At 38.3% G+C, this 24,512-nt stretch overlaps 1 protein-coding gene across 1 annotated transcript; it reads right to left on the bottom strand.

Annotated features, from left to right (window-relative positions):
- Positions 1-26: 26 nt before the first annotated feature.
- Positions 27-21,380, bottom strand: LOC127414198 (HEAT repeat-containing protein 3-like). The gene is made up of 15 exons (XM_051652060.1): positions 21,151-21,380; positions 20,671-20,843; positions 19,269-19,356; positions 18,370-18,473; positions 17,594-17,703; positions 17,269-17,409; positions 14,634-14,950; positions 10,465-10,555; positions 10,105-10,259; positions 5,316-5,398; positions 5,031-5,167; positions 4,715-4,803; positions 4,477-4,620; positions 783-959; positions 27-357 (listed from the first exon to the last, which is right to left on the bottom strand). Exons 1-15 carry the CDS (start codon positions 21,283-21,285, stop codon positions 244-246), a joined length of 2,058 nt encoding a protein of 685 aa, XP_051508020.1. The 5' UTR covers positions 21,286-21,380; the 3' UTR covers positions 27-243.
- Positions 21,381-24,512: the final 3,132 nt, after the last annotated feature.

Below are 24,512 nucleotides of genomic sequence, written 5' to 3' on the forward strand. Positions count from 1 at the left end.
TAAACTCAACAACATAACACCAGACCTTTACAATAATTTATGCTTTAATTAAAGCACTGATATGTTTGGTTTTACAAACATTAAACAGCAAAATAATCTCATATTAAACTTAATTTCTCATCTTAATTTTCTCGTATTAACACTCACACACATCAATAAAACCAAATTACAACCAGGGAAAAGAGCGAAATTAAAATGAGGTGAGCCATTTACTGGGAATTTGTACTAAAGCTCTCTGAATTGTCATTTTCTCTGCAGGTTCTCAAGGTAGCTGATGAACCTCTTCAGGTTGATCCTTATGTTGTCCAGAACACAAAGCTGATCAGGGCTGTATTTTCCTCTCCCTTCTTTTCGCAGCTGTGAGAGAACAAAAAGCCAAACTGTGAAAAGTCTGCCATCTAAAGGCCTAGGAACATACTAGAATAGAGATCTTGCAATGGGTGTGCTGTCAATTGCTAAGAGCAGCTGAAAAAGTACTTAACGCTTTTTAAAGTGGAACTTTTACGATCATCCAGATGACTAAAACAGATTTGTTCAGTATAATTTGAGTGTTCCTTTCAGTGGATAGTCTATGTGAGACTGAAACTGTGCTTACGCAACAATCTCAGAGAAGAGAGATAAATGTTGCCCTTGAACCATGAGCTCAAGCCTGAACATGTATTTGGAGGTGTGAGATTGGGTATTGTGTTTCTAGTTAGTATTACTGCTAGGGTGTTTGAATGGGATGCATGCATGTGTATGCGTGTTTGTGGTAATATTCTTCAGTTGCTTTCCGCTGATACCTTGGCCCTGAATCCTGGCTGAAGGGCTTTGAGAGATGAGAGCAAGTTAATATTTTTTCCAGCTTTCTCTGCCTCATCCCCATCAGCAAACACATCGAAGATGGCATCCAGCGCCTCCCCATACACCACCAGGTTTGAGTCCTTCATTGCGATATTCAGTAATGCATTTCCAATCAGCTGCAAAAGGAGGTTCAAAGTAAGCTGTACATTTACCAAATGAAGATACATGCAGATAACCTGCAAAAAGTTGCTCAGTGATCAGCTTGATGCAAGACATGAAGATAGTTTGACATATGTAAACGGTATACGCTACACAGTAGATTTGTAAAGGAACAATTAGCCTATTTACATGCACACAAATACGCTGATCACGCCCCCCCATTTAAAAAAAAAAAAAAATCAAAGCACGTAAACTGCATTTACATAAAACTTGAAATAATGGAGTTATTCTCCGTTTTTGACGTCAAACCATGCTGAGACATGAACAACACTTGCGCACATTGGATAAGCCATTAAGAATGCTGGTAAAGGTGTTTACATGCAATTCATAATCAGAGTAACGGGCAAAAATCTACCTGTGTAAACCGGTTTATTCTTTAGCCGCTTACACATAAAGGAAAGCCATTTAATGCATTTACATGACAACACACACTGTTGACTTAAGCATAATCGGTGTGAGAAAGTGCATGTAAACGTGCTCAATGATGGATAGGTTTCTTTAAATGAAAAATATTTACTTAATTTTGCACTTAAATATGTCCTCCTCGAATGTGTATCAGTATGTGCAGTTTAGTAAAATTAGACTTTTGGGTCTGAATACTTTTAAAGGATTCATGATATGAGGAATCATATTGTCTTTGATCTTTTGACATATGAGATCATTGCACTATAAAAACATACTGTAAATTTCAGAACTGAAAACTTCTGAACTGAAACTGAACTGAAAAATCAAGCTGCAAAAAAGGCGTTTGGAATTTGTGGAACTTGTGATGTCATAAGGACCAAATACATCTGCATACGATTGCCTCTTCAAGTGTTTTAAGAGTGGTACTAGCACAACTTTTAAAAATGCATCACATTCTGCTGCTGCCACTGACTGGAAGAGAGACATGTGCTTCTGTGTGAAAACGAACATGGAAGATGTGAGATCACACCACACCGATGAAGACCAACGTCTCTGCTTTGGCCTGTTGAAGACGGTTGAAGCACCCAACATTATCATGGATTGTATTACGTTTGAGTACTCAGAACATTTCAGAGTGGATTGTGTTTTCAGCTAATATCAGTGCGGATTGCTTGTGAAACAGTCACAGTATTATTCAAGCTTTGCAAAGGAGCTGTTATTGAAGGATGGGGAAGTTAAAACCCTATTGGATCGCAAAACTAAGTAAATGATTTCATTCATGAATATGTTTGATAGATTATGGTGCTGCTTGTGTGAAAAGTTTAATATATTCAGATGAATTGTTTTGGATGAGCGTTATATGCTAATCCTGAAATTATGTTTTATAAATGTTGTGGTCTAGTGGAGTTTGTTCATTGTGTTCATTGTGTCAATTTCTTCGGATTGTGTTTCAAATACAGCTGTATTGGAAGGGCTGCACAATGTTAGCCAATCAGAACAGTGGGCGTTTACATTGACGTCTTAAAGGGCCAGAGAACTTAAAACAGAGCATTTCAGACAGGGGGCCAAAGACAGGATGAAAAATTATTACATGAGACTAAATTATGACTGTATTGGTGCAAAACAAAACTTTAATAACATTTAAAGTGGACCTCAGGGAAAGAGTGTTTAAAATTTCATTTGATTTCTAATGTAATTCCATTAACACTTGAGTCTGAATACTTTTAAAAATTATTTCATTTGATATATATTTTTATCTAACATTTAAAATCTAATATATACAGGTGCATCTCAATAAATTAGAATGTCGTGGAAAACTTCATTTATTTCAGTAATTCAACTCAAATTGTGAAACTCGTGTATTAAATAAATTCAGTGCACACAGACTGAAGTAGTTTAAGTCTTTGGTTATTTTAATTGTTATGATTTTGGCTCACATTTAACAAAAACCCACCAATTCACTATCTCAAAAAATTAGAATATGGTGACATGCCAATCAGCTAATCAACCCAAAACACCTGCAAAGGTTTCCTGAGCCTTCAAAATGGTCTCTCAGTTTGGTTCACTAGGCTACACAATCATGGGGAAGACTGCTGATCTGACAGTTGTCCAGAAGACAATCATTGACACCCTTCACAAGGAGGGTAAGCCACAAACATTCATTGCCAAAGCAGCTGGCTGTTCACAGAGTGCTGTATCCAAGCATGTTAACAGAAAGTTGAGTGGAAGGAAAAAGTGTGGAAGAAAAAGATGCACAACCAACCGAGAGAACCGCAGCCTTATGAGGATTGTCAAGCAAAATCGATTCAAGAATTTGGGTGAACTTCACAAGGAATGGACTGAGGCTGGGGTCAAGGCATCAAGAGCCACCACACACAGACGTGTCAAGGAATTTGGCTACAGTTGTTGTATTCCTCTTGTTAAGCCACTCCTGAACCACAGACAATGTCAGAGGCGTCTTGCCTGGGCTAAGGAGAAGAAGAACTGGACTGTTGCCCAGTGGTCAAAAGTCCTCTTTTCAGATGAGAGCAAGTTTTGTATTTCATTTGGAAACCAAGGTCCTAGAGTCTGGAGGAAGGGTGGAGAAGCTCACAGCCCAAGTTGCTTGAAGTCCAGTGTTAAGTTTCCACAGTCTGTGATGATTTGGGGTGCAATGTCATCTGCTGGTCTTGGTCCATTGTGTTTTTTGAAAACCAAAGTCACTGCACCCGTTTACCAAGAAATTTTGGAGCACTTCATGCTTCCTTCTGCTGACCAGCTTTTTAAAGATGCTGATTTCATTTTCCAGCAGGATTTGGCACCTGCCCACACTGCCAAAAGCACCAAAAGTTGGTTAAATGACCATGGTGTTGGTGTGCTTGACTGGCCAGCAAACTCACCAGACCTGAACCCCATAGAGAATCTATGGGGTATTGTCAAGAGGAAAATGAGAAACAAGAGACCAAAAAATGCAGATGAGCTGAAGGCCACTGTCAAAGAAACCTAGGCTTCCATACCACCTCAGCAGTGCCACAAACTGATCACCTCCATGCCATGCCGAACTGAGGCAGTAATTAAAGCAAAAGGAGCCCCTACCAAGTATTGAGTACATATACAGTAAATTAACATACTTTCCAGAAGGCCAACAATTCACTAAAAATGTTTTTTTTTATTGGTCTTATGATGTATTCTAATTTTTTGAGATAGTGAATTGGTGAGTTTTTGTTAAATGTGAGCCAAAATCATCACAATTAAAAGAACCAAAGACTTAAACTACTTCAGTCTGTGTGCACTGAATTTATTTAATACACAAGTTTCACAATTTGAGTTGAATTACTGAAATGAATTAACTTTTCCACAACATTCTAATTTATTGAGATGCACCTGTATATATATATATATATATATCATGAAAAATCTTTAATTATATTAATTGTCTTTAAGCTAAAAATAGACCAGTGTTACATGATAAATTGAGAATATAATGTTCGTGCACATAAGGGTACTTGCCTCATTATATTTTTAGATAAAAATATAGAATATATAATACTGTTGATATTTTACTAATAGTACTAACATTATTATTATTACCTGTAGAGTGTCTGTAGTGTCTTTCTCTTTGGCAAGAGAGCTCCCTGTGATGCCGAGAATTGCCAGAGCGTTAACCCTCACACTGACCAGCTCACATCTGGTGGCTGCTTCACAAAAACTCATCAGCTGGTGTGGAGTCATACACTGCAGGATTACACACACAAACACACAGTTAATAAATACAAAGTAAAGCTTTTTCCACTATAGGATAAAAACATCAAATTAAGGTGCTTTTCACCTGAGGGATGCTTTTGGAAGCCATGATTTTTAGCAGAGAGCGTAGAGCGCTGGTCACAGCCTCCAGGAACTCCTCATCCTTAAATACTTCTAAAAATGAATTTACAAATACAAAACATATTACATTGCCTAAAGGGATCCCACGGGATTTAAGCAAAGTCTGAAAGAACAACAAGAATAATGAAAAGCACAAAACTGCATAAAACTCTGCCCTGAGGATAGTTGTGCTGTATTGTGAATCGACTGTAGCCTCACATTACATTACCAGTGTCAGGCCCAGATTTTGTATCATATCCTAAATCAACACTGATGCCTACCTGCTGAGCTGAAGACCAGTGAGGAGAGGTGCTGAGCCACAGCCTGTAGCCCTGAAGCACCACCAAGAGACTCTGTATCCATAGAAGCAAGGATATTATGGAGACATGTCAGTGCCCGACACTGCACCTGGTGAAACCTGGAAGAAACAAAGAAAGAGTCTAAGATTTTGGTTTTCGTAGGTTAGTACTGCACAACAACCACTGTTCAAATACATATGTTTTTTCCAGACATGGGTTATGATGCACATATATGCATGGCTTAATAGAAATGTGTAGATTTATCACTTTTTCAAGAGACATTTCCAAGAAGCATCCTTGCTGCAGAGCTCAAGGGCAGTGGGGCTTGGGAACTCAGCCATCTTTAAGACCTGATGAAACAATAAATTGACGATGAGAACAAGGATACAGTAGTATGATCCAACTGTTATGATACAGGTAAATTACAATGCCTGGCAAATAAAAAAAAAGTAGCATAGTCTACTATTTCGATGGACCACCTTTAGCTTTGATTACAGCGTGTATTCATTGTGGCATTGTTTCAACAAACTTATGCAACATCACAACATTTATTTCTGTCCAGAGTTGCATTAATTTTTGGCCAAGGTCTTGTATTAATGATGGAAGAGTCGAACCACTCCGTAAAGTCTTCTCCAGCACATCCCAAAGACTTTCAGTGGGGTTAAGATCAGGACTATGTGGTGGCCAATTCATGTGTGAAAATGATTCCTCTTGCTCCCTGAACCACTCTTTCACAATATGAGCCCAATGAATCTTGACACTGTTGTCCTGGAATATGCCCGTGCCGTCAGGTAAAAAAAAATCCATTGATGGGATAACCTGGTCATTCAGTACATTCAAGTAGTCATCTGACTTCATTTTATTGCTGTATAACGTTGCTGAGCCTAGACCTGACCAACTGAAGCAACCCCAGATCATAACACTTCTTCCAGAGGCTTGTACAGTGGGCATTATGCATGAAGGACACATCGCTTCATGCGCTTCCCTTCTTACCCTGACGCGCCAATTGCTTTGGAATAGGGTAAATCTGGACTCATCAGACCACATGACCTTTTTCCATTGCTCCACAGTCTAATCTTTATACTCCCTAGCAAACTGAATTTGTTTTTTCAGATTAGCCTCACTAACAAGTGTCTTTCTTGTGGCCACACAGCTGTTTAGTCCCAATCCTGTAAGTTCTCGTGGCATTGTGCTTGTGGAAATGCTCTTTCACTATAAAACATAGCCGTTAGTTCTACTGTCGATTTTTTACGATGTGTGACTTCAGCCGTTTTAGTGATCTCCAATCACAATCATTTAAGATTTTTTTCAGACCACATTTCTTGCGTGAAGCTGACGGTTCACCACTATCCTTCCAGGTTTTAATAATGTGTTGGACAGTTCTTAACCCAATCTCCTTAGTTGTTTTCTTTGCTTGATGCAGGCCAATAATTTGCCACTTATGAAACACAGTAACATCTTTTCCATGACCAAGGGATATGTCTTCCGACATGGTTGTTTAAGAAATGAGAATCTACACACTGAATCAGTTAGGGTTAAAAGAATTGTTGCCAGCTGAAACATATTAATCTCTGCAATAATGATCCAATCATAGGCTCTTAAATATCTGCTTATTTAAATCCAAACTGCAACTTTTTTTTTTTTTTTTGCCAGGCAGTGTATGTTATGCAAAGAATACATCTGTTTTGAGCTTATGAATCTTTGAATATTTAATTGAAAAAAGTTACTGTTGATGGCACAATTTGATGGCCATAGAAATCCAAATCAAAACAATCATTATCTAAAGACACCTTCAACAGCTGGCAGCTTGTAATGACATCTTTAGACATTACATTATAATAACAATAACAATTAAGTACTTTTGTAAGTTCAATCAAACTATATTAAGTACAAACAAGCATTACCTCATTTCTATTTTAACCTATTCTTATAGCACTGTTACAATAGTTTACACAACAGAGTGTTTTGCAGGGAGCTACCAAGTGTAAGAATAGTTTAAAATATCTCAGCTCTGTAGGTCCATACAATGCAAGTGAATGGTGACCGAAACTTTGAAGCTCCAAAAAGCACAAAATCAGCATAAAATTAATCCATAAACCTCCAGTGATCCAATCGATTTTGGGTGAGAACAGACCAAAATATAACCTTTTCACTGTACATTTTGGCATTGCAGTCTCTAGGCATGATCATGATTTCAAGCTCAATTACACTTCCTAGTGCTTGACGCATGCACAAAGAGCTAGATGGCACAAGGAAGTGTAATCAAGCTTGAAATCATGCTCACCAAGGAGACTGCTGATGTCAAGATTTATAGTGGAAAAAGGATATATATTTTGGTCTGTTCTCACCCAAAACTGAATGGATCGCTTATTGATTAAACCACTGGAGTCTTATGGATTACCTTTATGCTGCCTTTGTGTGCTTTTTGGACCTTCAAAGTTCTGGACACCATTCACTTGCATTGTATGGACCTACAGAGCTGAGATATTCTTCTAAAAATATTAATTTGTGTTCTGCATAAGAACGTTATACACACCTCTAGGATGGCATCAGGGTAAGTGAATAATGAGAGAATTTTCATTTTTGGGTGAACTATCCCTTTAAATGTGTATGTCACATTTAAAGGGATAGTTCACCCAAAAATGAAAATTCTCTCATTATTCACTTACCCTGATGCCATCCCAGATGTGTATGACTGTCTTTCTTAGCAGAACACAAATGAAGATTTTTAGAAGAAGATAGAGCTCTGTCAGGTCCTTATAATGGAACTGCACGGGTGCCAAAACTTTGACGGTCCAAAAGGTCACATTTAGGCAGCATAAAAGTAATCCATGCAACTTCAGTTGATCATTGAATGTCTTCTGAATTAAATTGATGTGTTTGTGTAAAAAAATAAATAGCTAATTAAAAGTTTATTAACTTTTAAAAAGTGCTTCCTACCAGCAGCTGACGCAAACGGTGACGTAAGCGCATTGGTGAGTTCACATGAGAATTCGGAAGCGGCGCTTATTTACAATAGAAGAACGAACATCACGTGAGAGTTCGGCCATTTGAAACAGCATCAGCTGCCCTGGATGGAAGTGCAAATTTAAAGATAAAAACATTTTAATAATCGACTTGTTTCTTACATAAACCTATCGATTCGCTTTATAAGACATTCACTGATCGACTGAAGTTGCATGGATTACTTTTATGCTGCCTAAATGTGACCTTTTGGACCGTCAAAGTGCTGGCACCCGTGTACTTCCATTATAAGGACCTGACAGAGCTCTATCTTCTTCTAAAAATCTTCATTTGTGATCTGCTGAAGAAAGACAGTCATACACATCTGGGATGGCGTCAGGGTAAGTGAATAATGAGATAATTTTCATTTTTGGGTGAACTACCCAAGTAGCTCTTGCTCCATTGCTCCACTGTAGTTTAATTCCCAAATGTACATTCCAATTCTATTTTCTGTACTACAGATAATTCACTTGTATACATGATCACCTGTATAAGCTTTCATTACATCACATATGCACTCTCTTTTTGGTAAGTCAGTGTTTTCAATAAAAATATGGCCTGTGATCATTTTGCAGCAAGTCCACATTTTTATCTTGGAGTGCCTCTATGCTTTCCCATCTGCAAACACTAGGCAAAAAAAAAAAAAAAAAGAAGAATTTTGCTGTATGTTTTGCAGACTATGTAATAGTGGGGCATTGTTTAGGAAGTTTGAGGAAGATACCAATCACTGATACTTTAACACTTTGATTGGCTGATACGATCCGATCACTGATATTTATTTTTAAAGTGTCCTTTACCACACTTTTACAAGTTACATGCTGCAGTTATATTAATGCCCCACACTGTAAAATTACATTCAATTTACATTAATTGTGAAATGCTAACATTTGTATTTTAATCACTATGTGATATACTGGCAACCAGTAAACACCATTATAGCTTCACACACAGCAGAGATACATTCCAAAATAGGACAGATATATCCACTACAAGCTCCAAAACGTAACAATATTTTCAACTCCGCAAGGCACAATTTATTTACCACAGAAGCACGTCAAGTCTTAATTAATCACCAAAATGCAGAATGAGACGTTGTTTGCAAGTGCTTTTAATGTGGAGTTCAAAGCAGTGCTTGATGCTGGCATTGACACCCTGATGCAAATCATGAATGTGGCTTCACAATTGCAAAGTGGATAGCTTTGTCTGTGGAGGGTGAGAGTTTAAGAGATATAATAAGCATTGCAATGAATGTGCAACCTATGTGGAGACTAGTTCTTTTACTTAGTCAACCTCCCAGTTAGACTTTGCGAAACGTTTAATATTACTTGAACTGGTGCTATTTCAGTGCATTTCTATCTTTATAATGTGGAAGGCTTTGCTTGGAAAATGTTAATAAAGCATTACATTGTTACATATTGTTTTGTTTTCTTTCCTAAGAAGGAAATAAGTGCAGGAACAGTAGTATATATAGAGTAAAATTTCAGCACTTTATAAATCTGCGATTAATCGCGATTAACTATGAAAATGTATACGATTAACCACGATTAAAAATTTTAATCAACTGACAGCACTACTTATAATACAAGTAAAGTCTTTTGCATATATATATATATTATTATTATTATTTTTTTGTAAAACATGATCATTTTTCATCCTTTGTCAGAAATGTTCAGTTTTGGTGCTGCTTCTCCTTTAAGACATGACCGTAAAATCCCACTGTTATGATTGGCTCTCTACTCTTGACTGACCTGCTCTCTCCTTGCCATCTCACTTTTCACCGCTACTGGGTGAACTACAGAAATAATAAGGTAAAGAAGGAGTTAATGTGTTGTTGTGGAGGTGGTCAGATGCAAATATCTACCACAGTGTGACATCACAATGTGGAGGAAGTAGAGAACGAGTCGTTTTGGCAGCTTTGTTTCAAAAAATACTCTTGCAGTGAGGAAGTTTTGAGTTCTGAAACTATAATACAATGACCTCTTATATGTCAAAAGATCAAGGAAAATTTTATTCTTCATGTCATGATCCCTTTAAATGCATATCTGAGTGTTACCTGTTGAGGTATTCTGTGGTTGAGCAGGACTGCGTGTAGTTCAGCAGACAGGCACAGAGGAGAGCACAGGGAGGAGTTGGTGTCTGACATCACATCAGCACACATCTCACTCTCATCACTGCTGGACATCTCCTCCCACTCATCATCTGAGGGCTCTACACAAACATACATCTAGATATAAACACTCACTGAATGTACAGTAATTTACCTCAAATAACCTGTCACATTACCATGTTTTTTCATACACAAACACAGAAATCATTCCACTAATTTGGCACATTAGCACATACAATCCTGTGGAGGGACTACAATACTCATGTATTCTCTCAAGCACCTGTTTGTCTGTATACACACACTCACCATCGGAGCAGCACATGTTGACAATGATTTCCAGGGATGTCTGCTGTGCTGACAGCAGTGCTTTGGCCTCCCGTAACTCCAGTCTCTCTCTCTTGAAAGCCACACACACACACACACACTTAATCATCTGTACACATATAGAAATGGTTAAACTAATACACAACAGTTTTAACTGATTACTGTTTAGCTACCTAAAGATGGTGACATCAACTGATTTCCACCCTCATGATGTTTCAAACTTGTATGACTTCCTTTCTTTCATAGAACACAACAGGAGTAAATCTGAAGAATGCACTGGTTGGTGTTCCATGTAATTACAAAGAATGGGGACTGGAACTTTCTAACTTTAAACAGGACACAAAATTTTTGAGTAAATAATTTCAGATCTTTTTTTTAATGAATCTAGGGCTGTCAACATGGCTGAGAAACTAAGTTGGAAGTTTTCACTGAAATATTCCCAAAATTTTAATTATATTTGAATTCTCAAAGACATTATTTCAGGTAGGGGTAAAAATCTACAAGACATCTGATTTTTACACCAACGTTGTCTCCTACATCAAAAAGAGGGCGCAACAAATCAATATAAACCAATCAGCACCCCGCTGTAGCAATTGTTTATTTCAAAGAACATATATGGTTGTTAAAATGATAAGGGCAAAAGATTTAGTCAGTTCACATTCTCAAATATTAGGTAAAAAAGTAAAATGAGCAGAGTAGCCAATACCGGTGCCATAGTATTACCACGGACTCAAGCTTCATAATACCGGCGGTACCACAGTGTTTTTCATTAAATACAGTAATATATACATACCTAATGCTTATGCAGCGAGACATTGATAAGAGAGCAAGGCATAGTAAAGACACAAATGCCATAGACCTCTGCCTCTGGGGGTAGCACACTTCGAACGCGTCCGTCTTTTTCTATATAAGCACGTGCTAGACGGAGGTCTTTGACCGTTGCGCAGAGTCCTGCTGTCTTTTCAGCATCTCTGATGCATTTTTTAAGACGCTGTTTCAATTTAAAAGGAAATTCAACCTTAAAAACGCATCTTTTTTATTCGTTACACTGCGTCTATTGTTTTAGCCCAAGAAAGTCAGTCATCAACAGTGCTTGGCACACATCCAAAATTTTAATTCTCATATTAGCATTCGAATATGCATTTTTTATTTTAAATTCAACGAATATTAAAATTTTCATTTGAAAGCCTTAGTCAGGTCTGTTTCTGATAAAAAGTTATCATTAGGACTTATTTTTTTGAATTATTTTGAAAACTGCTTTTGTGTTCTTTTTTGCAGCTTCAAAGCTTTGATTGCTATTTGTAATTGGATTCGTAATTGATTCCTATTCGACCTGGGCTGCATTTCCCAAAAGCACTGTAAGCCTAAGTAGATCATAGAAACCATTAGTTCCAGTGCTCTCTACGATCAACTTAAGCTTGCGATGCTTTTGGGAAATGCAGCCCTGTACGAATAAATAAAATTCTCTTTTGGTGCTCCGAAGAAAAAGGGAAGTAAAACGGGTTTGGAACAACATTAGGGTGAGTACGTGCTGACAGAATTTTCATTTTGGGGTAAACTAATCTTTTAAAGCATGCCAAGCATTAAGGGCAACAGGACAGACCGTAAACATAGTTTGCCTCAGTTCTACAAATATGAGGCTCTGGATCAGCTCTTTCGGAGGGTAAAACTGCTGCCGTTTTAGGCAACCCACTGGTCAATTAAGAATAGCTGGCAGGAGCTCAGAGAGGTTAGAGCAGCCCTGCATACTCATGCATAATGGGGGGCTGTCACTCTGTGTTTAGAGAGAGCAAACATCCTCTGGCTCTGGGGGACAGATATGCGGTCACTTGGGTAGAAATTGTCAAACGCAAGGGAGAGAGAGTGCAGCATGGTATGCCCTGCCTGACTCTGGCTTTGAGTCATGTGACAGATTCACCCACAGGGCGAGACAGAGCTATCATGTAGTTTAATACAGTGGAGTCAGACTTTAAGAGGGCATTGCTGACCTCCATATGCAGGAGTATACTTCATTTTTCCGCATTCCAGATCGGATTGCGACAGGTCGATGATGTGCACAGACAAGGATTGTCCGCGTGTCAAGAAAATCTGGGCCGCACATGGACATTCCGTGCAGACTGCTGATGACGAGCAATGCGGATAACCGAAGTATACTTTGGCCTGACTAATTTAATATTAGTGGCTTAGCATACTGAATGTGTGCACACTAGGGACTGTCTAAATAAAAAGAAATAAAACAAAAACTTAATCAAATCGCAATTAATCTCAAGATTTTTTTTTTCCTTCAAATTTTTAATTTGCTGAAATGTACCCCTCTCTCTCACTCTCTTTCCCTATATTGTTTTTTTCCTCTCAAAATGTAGTGCTTTCAGTAATTATGCATTCAGTTCCTTTATTAAGGAAGGAAAATGTATAAAATATGTTTCATGAGGACACAGCAGTCCATCGGAGGTCTTTAAGAACCATCAGCAAAATGGCCTTCATTTACTGACAATCAAGAGTCCAGTTAAGGGGGGTCTGGGTAGCTCATTGAGTAAAGACGCTGACTACCACCCTTGGAATTCGCGAGTTTGAATCCAGGGCGTGCTGAGTGACTCCAGCCAGGTCTCCTAAGCAACCAAATTGGCCCGGCTGCTAGGGAGGGTAGAGTCACATGGGGTAACCTCCTCGTGGTCGCTATAATGTGGTTTGCTCTCGGTGGGGTGCGTGGTGAATTGTAGGTGGATGCCGCCGTGGATGGCGTGAAGCCTCCACACGCACTATGTTTGTTTGTTTGTTTATTTTTAATGCCATGCCAGCTTCTATGGCTATTTCAATGGTGAGAAATGTGTAAGGGATTCTATAAAATGTTTTTAAAATCTATTTTTCCTAAAAACTCTAAAATTGCGTTCGGTTTGACTTTATTAAAAATGTCTTCCAGAGTGCTGACTGAATAAAAAAAGGTTTCTCACGGGGTTAAGACCAGTACAGTCAAATAAAACATGTTTCAGGGATAATGGATTCTGGCAGAAGGTACATGTTGGTGAATCTTCTCCCAATATTAAAAACTTGTGTCATCCTGGAGTGACCTTCTTGACAGCAGGTGTAGACGATCTGGTCCCAGTGATTTGAAAACAGAGAGAAGCTTATTTTGCCAACAATAGGGCTGATTTCATGGAGTTTGTTCATGGTGCATTGATCCCACTCAGTTTGCCATTTGTTTTTAATATATTAATTTATTATGGGTTTTAGGTCAGTGGGAGGTATTGGACACTTTTTGAGATCCGCTGATAATGCCTCTTTTGCAGCAGTGTCTGCTTCCTTATTTCCTAGGATTCCTCAGAGTCCAGGTACCCAGCAGAAGCAGATATTGAAATTTTGGGCCCCCAAATCCAGCAGCTTGCATAGAATCTTTTCAAGCATGGGGTGATATTTTTTTTTTAAAGATGACATTGCCTGAAGACATGATTTTGAATCTGAAATTATCAGAAAGTTTATCTGCTGCATAGTCTTTATGAAGTCCAGTGCTAAGACGATAGCGTTTGCCTAAAAATTGAGCTGTGATTGGGGATGGATATTCCTTTTTTTTGATGATCACAAATGCAGATTTTGATCCATCTGTGTATATATAGGGATATGTGATGGAAATATTTCTCTAATGAAAAGGAGTTGTTGTTGAAAGTAATTTGGGTGGGTTTCAGATTTTTTGTTTCTTGTTAAGTCTAAAATTATTTTTGGTTTTTTAAAGTTCCAGGGGGGAATTGTACTGAAGTGTGTCTGATCCAGTATCACGCGCTATGTCTCCACGGTAACGCGCTCAACAAGCCACGTGATAAGATGAGGTCTCAGAGGCGGAGGCAACTGAAATTCGTCCTCCGCCACCCGGATTGTGGTGTGTCACTATGCCACCACGAGACTTAGAGCACATTGGGCATTCCAAATTGGGGAGAAAATCGAGAAAAAAAAAAAAAAGAGAGTCCAGTTAAGGTATAGTCTGTGTGTGTACTGAACACAGACATCTGTGATGGTGTTCTTATTTTTACATGCCTTTAGAATGCTTTTAAATATAAAATGTATTAATCTAATAACGTTGGCAATGCTAGTGGAAACCTTGACTTAAACAGCTCATCTGATTTTTTTTTTTCACACTTAAAACAAGACTTTTAACTTACAGGCAACAGATCTGAGATATCATTATTTCTTTTTCCCATTCGTCCATTTGGCTTTCCTGCATTCATCTTCCCATCTCTCACATCCTCCTCCATCTCCTCCGCTCCGGCCCCATGCCCTGCAGGTGGTTCATCTGTATGATTTGACTCTGTAGCAGATGTAGTTCCTTTAGACAGACGGGCAGATTCAGCACACCACAGCTCTGGCATCAGCTCTCCAGCATCCAAACTGAGGCTGTGTGAAAGAGTGGCCACCAGTGCGGTAAGTGTGTGAGACTGCTGCGCTGAAGACAGACTGTTCTTCATATTCCATAAAGAGCCTAAAGAAAAGAAACATCTATTAATCATTTCAACATATAAACTCCTCATTACCAATATGCCCAAGTTCCCAAAGGCGCATGTTGTAGGCAGGGCTCCAGACTAAAAAAAATTACTGAGGAGCCATTGGCTCCTAAACTGAAACATTAAGGAGCCAAAAGGCCGTTTTTAGTCGCCAAATCACAGAATTGCTAAATTTAGATTGCTGTTCAGAAACAAGATAGAAAGCCAAAGACAGCTGATAATCCATTAATCAGAGGTTTAATAAACAGTATATACAGTTGAGAAGATAAGTTTGCATTCCCTTTTGTCTCTTAAATGTTCATACCTTTCATAATTTATATAAATATAAGAGATACATTTTTTTTTATTTAGTACTGCTATTCAGAATCTACATTACAGATACAGCTCTTGAAAAAATGAAGAGACCACTGCAAAATTATCAGTTTCTCTGTATTTACTATTTATAAGTATGTGTTTGAGTAAAATGAACATTTTTGTTTTATTCTATAAAATACTGACAACACTTCTCCTAAATTCCAAATACTAATATTGTCATTTAGAGCATTTATTTGCAGAAAATGACAAATGGTCAAAATAATAAAAAAGACGCAGTGTTTTCAGACCTCAAATAATGCAAAGAAAACAAGTTATTCATTTATAAACAACACAATAATAATGTGTTAACTTAGGAAGATTCCAGAAATCAATATTTCGTGGAATAATCCTGATTTTCAATCATAGCTTTCATGCGTCTTGGCATGCTCTCTACCAGTCTTTAAAATAGCTGTTGGGTGACATTATGCCACTCCTGGCACAAATATTCAAGCAGCTCGGCTTTGTTTGATGGCTTGTGGCCATCCATGTTCCTCTTGATCACATTCCAGAAGTTTTCAATGGGGTTCAGGTCTGGAGATTGGGCTGGCAATGTCAGGGTCTTGATCCGGTGGACCTCCATCCACACCTTGATTGACCTGGCTGTGTGGCATGGAGCATTGTGGAGGATCAGTGATGATCTGGGGGTGCTTCAGTAAGGCTGGAATCGGGTAGATTAGTCTTTATGAAGGACGTATGAATCAAGCCACATACAAGGTTATCCCGGAAGAAAACTTGCTTCCTTCTGCTCTGACAATGTTCCTCAACCTTGAGGATTGGTTTTTCCAGCAGGAAAATGCTCCATGACACACAGCAAGGTCAATCAAGGTGTGGATGGAGGACCACCGGACCCTGACATGGCCAGCCCAATCTCCAGACCTGAACCCCATTGAAAACTTCTGGAATGTGATCAAGAGGAACATGGATGGCCACAAGCCACCAAACAAAGCCGAGCTGCTTGAATCTTTGCACCAGGAGTGGCATAAAGTCACCCAACAGCAATGTGAAAGACTGGTAGAGAGCATGCCAAGATGCATGAAAGCTGTGATTGAAAATCAGGATTATTCCACTAAATATTGATTTCTGAACTCTTCCTAAGTTAAAACATTAGTATTGTGTTGTTTAAAAATGAATATGAACTTGTTTTCTTTGCATTAATTGAGGTCTGAAAACACTGCATCTTTTTTGGTATTTTGACTAGTTGTCATTTTCTGCTAATAAATGCTCTTAATGACAATATTATTATTTGGAATTTGGGAGAAATGTTGTCAGTACTATATAGAATAATAACAATAATAAAACACATATTTATAAAAAGTAAATCGAGAGAAACCTATAATTTTGCAGTGGTATATTGTTTTAAATACTGCCTTGTCTTTCTGTACTGTTACCGTATGGCCCCAGAAACAGAGACTACAAGAGTGCAAAATGAATGAAATCCCAGATGCAGTTTATAGTGCTACTCCAATCCCAATCAATAATTACCAAAAGAAAAAAAAGTGGTACGCAATACGGGACTTTTAATTATTAAGAAGCCCGAAATACACATGGGATTCTTATTTTGAAATATCTGCGCTCCCAGTTGTGAGCTTACAGCTGATTCATGAAAAAGATCGGATTGAAAAGATTAATTTGTTCACAACCATCTTGCACTGGGTTTGTTGTTGCGTATGGTGCAGCGAGCTCGTCATCACAACAGAACGGGTGAAAAGCGCCGTGAGACATACTGGTGCGCGCTCTAAAGATGTATTCAATAACTCACAAGATGATATCTGACAAAACCGCTTATGAATGCACACAACCCGACTGTCGCCAATGGCAACTAGATTTTAAATGATTGTTGCAATCAATTATTTTTGGTCACATTTGCGACCATTTTAGTCACAGTCTGGGGCCCTGGCTGTAGGGACTCACAGAAAGACAAATGAAGCATTTTGCATTTTACCTGCAGCCAGTGTGCGCAGTAGAGTATATTCCATACTGGTTTGTGTGGAGGACAGAATGTTGTCCAAGACATCAAACACCGCTGAATTCACACCGTGGACCAGGTCTGTGTTTTCTTCTGTTACTGTGTGCAAGCAGTAGGCTACCCAGACAGAACACACACACAAATGCGACAGCAATTATAACTAATTAGTTCACAATTTAAAAAATAAGAAAGTGAAAGTGAAGAAAGAATAAATGAAAAGGTGCATGCAATTGTGTCTGTGTATATTTGGTATAACGGGTAATATAAATGAGGGGTTTATGTATATATGCAAGTCTGTCACCTGCTGATAATGCCAGCTCCATATTCTGAGAGTGCCTTTCTAGACAGCATAAAAGAGCATCTAGAAGTCCAGCCTTGTTAAACAGTGACACTGATGTGCTACTGCTCTCACTGCTCACACAAAAGAACACATAACAAAAACACAAAATAATTTGTAACTGAACATATTTTGGCTGTGATTAGAACGCACTTCATACATTTTATCGTCCTATTGTTAGTCTGACTGCTTACATCAATTTATTGTGAGTATATGCAACGCTGTATTTAAAATAAATAAAAATAAATTAATTAAATTAATAAATAAAAGCAATTTTTTTTGCAAAATGTCTTTGTCTTTAATGTGATGGCTAAACAAAATTTTGACCAAGACTTCACCCTAGCTCAAAAAGATGGCAACAAATTTGTGAGAAAGACACATTCAAGATATGTTAATACCACCCTTACAAAATTATAGAGTTCTGGCTGCAACTTGCTGCAAATTCGCCACTCATTATTTTCACATGCAAATGAGCTTTGCGGCAAACTCTTCATTGCCGCCACAGGTTTGCTGCAGATTCACCACTACTGTTGAAGAGCTGCAAAATTCTGCCAAACATTTGCGGCGAATCGTAAACTCATTTGCATGTGAAAATAATGAGTTGGAAATTTGTCAGAACTCTAAATTTTTTGTGTAAATGGCCATCTGTCTTAGGTGATCAGTTGTGATCAGATAACCTGTGACGGATGTTAATACCTGGTGTAAGCAGGGCCCTAGAGTCTGTTTGAGTTCAGTCTTACCAGAGGTTCCAGAGTAAATTCACTGCCTCATTGGCTACATCCATCACTGTGCGATTCGGTCCTCTCGTAGCAGGTGAAGGGTTCACATCAAACCCAGAACAGCACTGCTCACCACAAATACACACAACACAGACTTGTGAGAGCACAACGGTTATAATATTTAAACATGTTATTTCAGTGACACTGACAGGAATTTGCCAAGTCCCCAAACCAGTCCCATACTCACATCATGGTAATGTTGCACTTTAGAGCACACACAACTAACACATTTGACTAAAACTAAAATGTTCGCAATTCCCCAAATATCTGCACTTTCAACAGTCATCTTACAGAACATGTATTACTTTGCAGGGCTCCAGTATGCATTCACATGCAGTTTGTGAAATATCATTTTGTGACTTACTGAACAACTTTAGAGCGTGCCCCAGTGTGACTTACGCCGCTTTCACTCTTTCTGTTGACATGAGCTCGCCGCAAGCAACAAGAAACACAGCGCGAGCCGTGATGTCCGATTCACATGAAGATACATATTAATTTTAGGGTTGCAAAATAAACTGCGCCTGAAATGTAATTCAATTTGGAGCCTCTGGTAGCTTCTGTGTCTGGGCTTCCCCTTCACAGCAAGGCAAGACTAAGAAAATTAATACATTTTATATTGATTCATTTTAAAAAGTAATTCCCGATTATTTGGTTATCAGCTTTCTTCTGCTTTCTCTCTTGCTTCTGAATAACCATATAAATCGAGCAATTCTGTACAACTAAAAACAGCCATTTGGCTCCTAAATGTTTCATTTTAGGAGCCAGTGGCTTAGTAGTAATTTTTTTGAGTCTGGAGCCCTGCTCTGTCAATTCAATAATGACTTCTGCTATCTAATTGTTGAGCTGAACCCCATTCATACCTCCTTCAGGAGAGCAGAGAGAGGTGTAAGCACATCCTGTCTCACCATGTCTTCACATACTTCAGGGCCTCCGCAGGCACTCAGATTCCTGTAGCACAGGAAATAATGATGGAGAAAGCTCATCAGATTTTGCATGGAAGAGACCAGCTTCTAAAAAGACCAACTAATTCAAACCAATGCATGAGGAACTAATTAAAGTAATACATATATCTTACATTTTTATTATTTTTTTCCCTTATGCAATAAATGCTCAAGCAGTCTTTCAAACCAGACACTTTAGTTCACACCTCCATTCGCCTCTTCATCAGACCTGTCACATGTGCATGTGAATCTCATTGCCTTGGAGGCTGTGCGCATGTGAGAGATAAGTGTAGTTTAGTCCCACAATGTCTACAAAGTTCTCTTAAGTTGCAGTGTATATGTGGTGAAATGAGAGATGTTCCTCAGGTCACATGCATGTTAAGTTGGGTGCCAGGTGCACAATGTACGATTTTTTGGTCCTTTATGATTGTTTCTTGTCAGACTCTATATTATGATCCCAGTGAGATCATGGGTAAAAGCCATGGCACACTGTGCGACATTATGTCAGACTGTACGATAAACATTGTTTCCATGACTCTGTTCCCAATTGTCCCGATTTGTAGTGCTGACTGGGTATTGTCTCTCATCTAGCCATCGTAGGAGCAGTCACAATGCACGACTGAAGGTGTGGTCACACTACACTTCGCACCCCATTCAAACGTACCCAAATGCGGGAGACCGGGAATGCAAGCTCATGCGATACGACACTGCTTACCAAAGTTCAAGCGTGGTGAACTCTTAACTGTGAATATGGATGATGAGAGGATGCATGACCTCTTGATTCAATCCAAAGGATGCATCATTTCAAAGTTGCGTGATTTTATTGTTGCTGGAAATTGAGTAGACGGTATTTTCTAACATTCTGAATAAGATATTATTTGGGAAATGTTATTTGCTAAAACCAGAAGCCCTCCAGCGTGACATCATATCCTGTTCCGTTGCATTGTCCGAAACATTTTTGCATGTTCAAAGCCAAGTGTGATCGCCCCTTGAGACGCAACATTTTTGACACTTCCAGAACTTTGTCAGTGGCAAGGATTTATCGCAAAGGCATTTCATCGGCCGTCAGAGAACATGTCACACTACGCGATCAAAGACCGCCAATTTTGCCTTACAACAAGATACATTTTTACACTCACCGAAATTTGTCTCAGTTGGCAAAATAATGTGTTAGTTATTTAGTGTTACTCCAAGAATTGCATCCATTCTCATCCATTCTTAATCAGTCAAAGGAGAGCGAGTTTACAGCAAAAACAATTCAAGTCGGCTAGCGGGATGCCACGTTTAGTGCTACCGGTGAGTGTGTGTGTGTTAGAGGTACCTGAGTGCTCCAGCAGCTGTCTCTCTGACTGCCAGGCTGTGATCCAGCAGTAAGGGTCCGATCTTCCTAACTGCATCTCTCTGAAGAAATCCTGGGATCGTCTGACTCTGCTGTACAACACGAGAAATACTGGCACATGCATACTCGCGCAGGTCTGCTGAAGGACTCTGTAACTAAACACATATAAACACAGAGAAAGATAGTTACAATCCTCAGTGTATGTTATTAAATAAAAGATTTTCGGCTTCAGAAATGAAAATGCTTGACAACCGCATCAGTCTGTCATTCAAAAACTCAATTCAGCTGTAAAGAAGGATTGCTGACTCGCTTAATCTATTCAGCACACTAGAGCTGACAGTCATTATGAGCCATATTCATCTGTTGCGCCAATGCGGTCTCTTATCTCAGATTCGCATACTTAATTGTTAAGTATAATCAGGTCAGTGAAACTGTCAAAGTTTTAAACTCATAGTATCTTACTTTGTCGAGAAATTCCGCTGCAGGAGAATCCTCATCATCTTCTAATTCTTCAACAACATGTTTAACAGGAGTTGCCGCGACACCATCGGGTGAAAACTGCGGTCGTTTGAATTTGGTGTTCTTTGCCTTTCCCATTTGTGAGTGTTTTCAATGTGCTTGGACTTCACTTCAAGTGTAATAACTCGGAAAAGCCAACAACATGAGCGACCATGTGGAAATTGGCCACGGCCGTAAAGAGAAACGTATTGTCGCAAGAAAAGTATCGAAATAAGGAGAGCGCCGCCTCGTGGCGCCAAGCGTTCCAAACGGCATAAAATGATGCCTGCACAGGGCACGTCGATGCTGTAAGGGAGTTCCAAACAGAATAATGACTTAAAAGGTGAGTTCCTAATTACTCGGTTACCCAGACCTTTCAGCCGTCCAAAGCTCTCGCGGTGTATGATAAAGTCGATTCTGAATAGAACGCACCATGAGAGTGTGTGTGAGTGGAGGGAGGCTGCATGGGGAATATTCTGATTTGGTCACAGTAAGAGAACACAAGAACAGTCATCTGTTTTCTCGATCTGAGGTTCACCACAGGACAGTAATTTAGCATGAAGAACAATCTCTCTTTCTTTCTTTCTTTCTTTCTTTCTTTCTTTCTTTTTTCTTCTTTCTTTCATTCTATCTTTTTCTTTCTTTCCCTTTCTTTGTATCTTTTTTCTTCTTTCTTTCTTACTTTCTTACTTTCTATCTTTTTCTTTCTTTCTCTTTCTTTCTTTGTATCTTTTTTCATCTTTCTTTCTAGCTGTTTTCTATTTGTTTTCTTCCTTTCTTTTTTCTTTTTTCTTTCTTCCTTTCTTTCTATATTTTTTCTTCCTTCTTTCATTCTTCCTTTCTTTCTTTCTCTCCTTCTTTCTTTTTCCTTCCTTTTCTTCTTTCTTTCTTTCCTTCCTTCTTTTTTCTTTCTTTCTTACTTTCTTCCTTTCAATCTTTTTTCTTCTTTCTTTCTTTCCTCTTTTCTTTTTTCTTTCTTTTTCTTCCTTCTTTCTTTATTGCCTTGCTTTCTTCCTTTTCTTCTTTCTTTCTACAAGTCTTTTTTCTTCTTTCTTTCGTTCTATCTTTTTTCTTTCTTTCTCTTTCTTTCTTTGTATCTTTTTTCTTCTTTCTTTCCTTCCTTCTTTTTTCTTTCTTTCTTCCTTTCTATCTTTTTTCTTTCTTTCTTCCTTTCCTTCCTTTTTTCTTTCTTTCTTACTTTCTATATTTTTTCTTCCTTCTTTTTTCCTTCTTTCTATCGTTCTTTTTTGTTTCTTTCTATCTGTTTTATTTCTTCCTTTCTTTCTTTCTTCCTTTTCTCCTTTTTTCTTCGTCTTTTTTCTTCCTCCTTTCTTTCTTTCTATCTTTTTTCTTCTTTCTTTCTTTCTTTCTTTCCTTCCTTTTTTCTTTCTTTCTTACTTTCTATATTTTTTCTTCCTTCTTTTTTCCTTCTTTCTATCGTTCTTTCTTTTTTGTTTCTTTCTATCTGTTTTATTTCTTCCTTTCTTCCTTCCTTTCTTTCTTCCTTCCTTCCTTTTCTCCTTTTTTCTTCAAGGCTTTTTTCTTCCTCCTTTCTTCCTTTCTTTATTTTTTCTTTCTTTCCTCTTTTCTTTTTTCTTTCTTTCCTCTTTTCTTTTTTCTTTCTTTTTTCTTCCTTCTTTCTTTCTTTATTTCCTTCTTGCTTTCTTTCCTCTTTCTTTCCTTCCTTCTTTTTTCTTTCTTTCTTTCTATCTTTTTCTTTCTTCCTTTCTTTCTATCTTTTTTCTTCTTTCTTTCATTCTTTCTTTCTTTCTTCCTTCTTTCTTTCTTTCTTCCTTCTTTCTTTCCTTTCTTCTTTCTTTCTTTCTTTCAGTGAAGTATGTTTTGGCTTTAGTGTGTGTTTGACCTCTGCTTACCCAGTGCGGTGTCTAATGAGAGCTATAGACCCTGGGTCACCCTTTCCAATCCCCCTGCCACTAATTAGCACGTGGCAACTCACCCCAGCAGCTGTCCTTGGAGAGAGCTTAAGAACAGTTCAGGACCAATACTTCATCACAAATGTTTCAAAATCACACACAGCTTGCAGATCAGAGAAGATTTCAACATTACGTGTCTGAAACACTTGAAGAAAAAAATGGCATGCGCACATATATTTCTCTCTCTCTCTCTCTCTCTCTCTCTCTCTCTCTCTCTCGGTCTGTAATACATGAGTGTGTAAAGGTTGATTCCTGATTCAGCATGTTTCTACTGGCACAGTGTCTGGCACAGTGTCCTTGCATGAGATAACAGCTCTCTATCTACAAAGAACTGATGAACTCATAAACTCAGTTATCTACCAAGCATACACATCCTAAAGTGTTATATGTTCTAAATGCAGTCTTTATGATTGAACCAAGTCAAAGATTTTGAAAAAAATAAATGAAAAAAATATATAATAATAATAATAATAATAATAATAATAGTAATAATAATAATAATTAAAAAAAAAATCCAAAATTTCAGTTCATGTTATACACACAGAAGCATCAAGCACCATACACAGATTGTAGCAGGGCTCAGGAATCAAAGAGCATCATGGTGAACGCAGACTGCTCCATCTCCCCACTAGATGGAAATGTTGTTCTATGTTATTAAAACAGCAGCGTCCCAGATCTCTCCACTGCAATTTCACACTTTTTAGATCATTTTTGTGTGGATAAACAGTTCAGCTAGATGATGAAATACATCTGCTGGGTGAATTATCTTTCAGCACCTCAGCCAAAAGGGAGCTGGACTGGAGTTTTGTGTCAGATGGGCATTGGCCATGTGGCCATTTTGAGGTGAATGATCTACAAGGATGAATTTTTTGTTGTTGTTTTCTGTCTTGAATAAAACAAATATGCCAGACAATCCTGCTGTGTGCACAGTCTATCATATCTGCCCTAACTTCATTCTCCCAGACTTAAAATTTGAAGTTAAACCCACTCTTTCAAATAACATTTGACAATCACTAGTGCAGAATTACATGTTGCACTAGGTCCTAGAACTTTTAATAAATGCTCTATTGTCAGAGCTGTAGCTTAGCAGGTTGCGCTCATAACATGTGGTGCTGATGCATTGTGGGTGACCTGAGTTCAAGTCCTGGCTCCTGAGGACCCATTCTTCTCCCTCTCATTTCCTGTCACCTATCCCAGTAAAAAGCAAAAAAGGTTGTAATGTATTGCAGAGGATTTGTTTGTTGTGTGTTAAAGCATGTCTAATGATCCTCACCACAGTGGCATCAGTAGGCACAATAAATAACATATTTCTGCATTTGCTAATGATTGTTCACAATCTCTTCTCTGAGTCCATTTTAACAGATTTCATCCTACTAAAAGTTGTTAGATTAT

The sequence above is a fragment of the Myxocyprinus asiaticus genome, chromosome 2, assembly GCF_019703515.2.
Source record: "Myxocyprinus asiaticus isolate MX2 ecotype Aquarium Trade chromosome 2, UBuf_Myxa_2, whole genome shotgun sequence".
NCBI lineage: Eukaryota > Metazoa > Chordata > Actinopteri > Cypriniformes > Catostomidae > Myxocyprinus > Myxocyprinus asiaticus.

Bases quoted from the DNA above. Each gene is read 5' to 3' on its own strand.
- LOC127414198 (XM_051652060.1), bottom strand. From the start codon at position 21,285: ATGGGAAAGGCAAAGAACACCAAATTCAAACGACCGCAGTTTTCACCC. The intron at 19,357-20,670 runs GTACCTCTAACA...CCTGTGCTACAG, and splicing joins ACAGCTGCTGGAGCACTCAG to GAATCTGAGTGCCTGCGGAG. The intron at 4,804-5,030 runs GTAGGCATCAGT...ATTCATTTTTAG, and splicing joins ACTGGTCTTCAGCTCAGCAG to AAGTATTTAAGGATGAGGAG.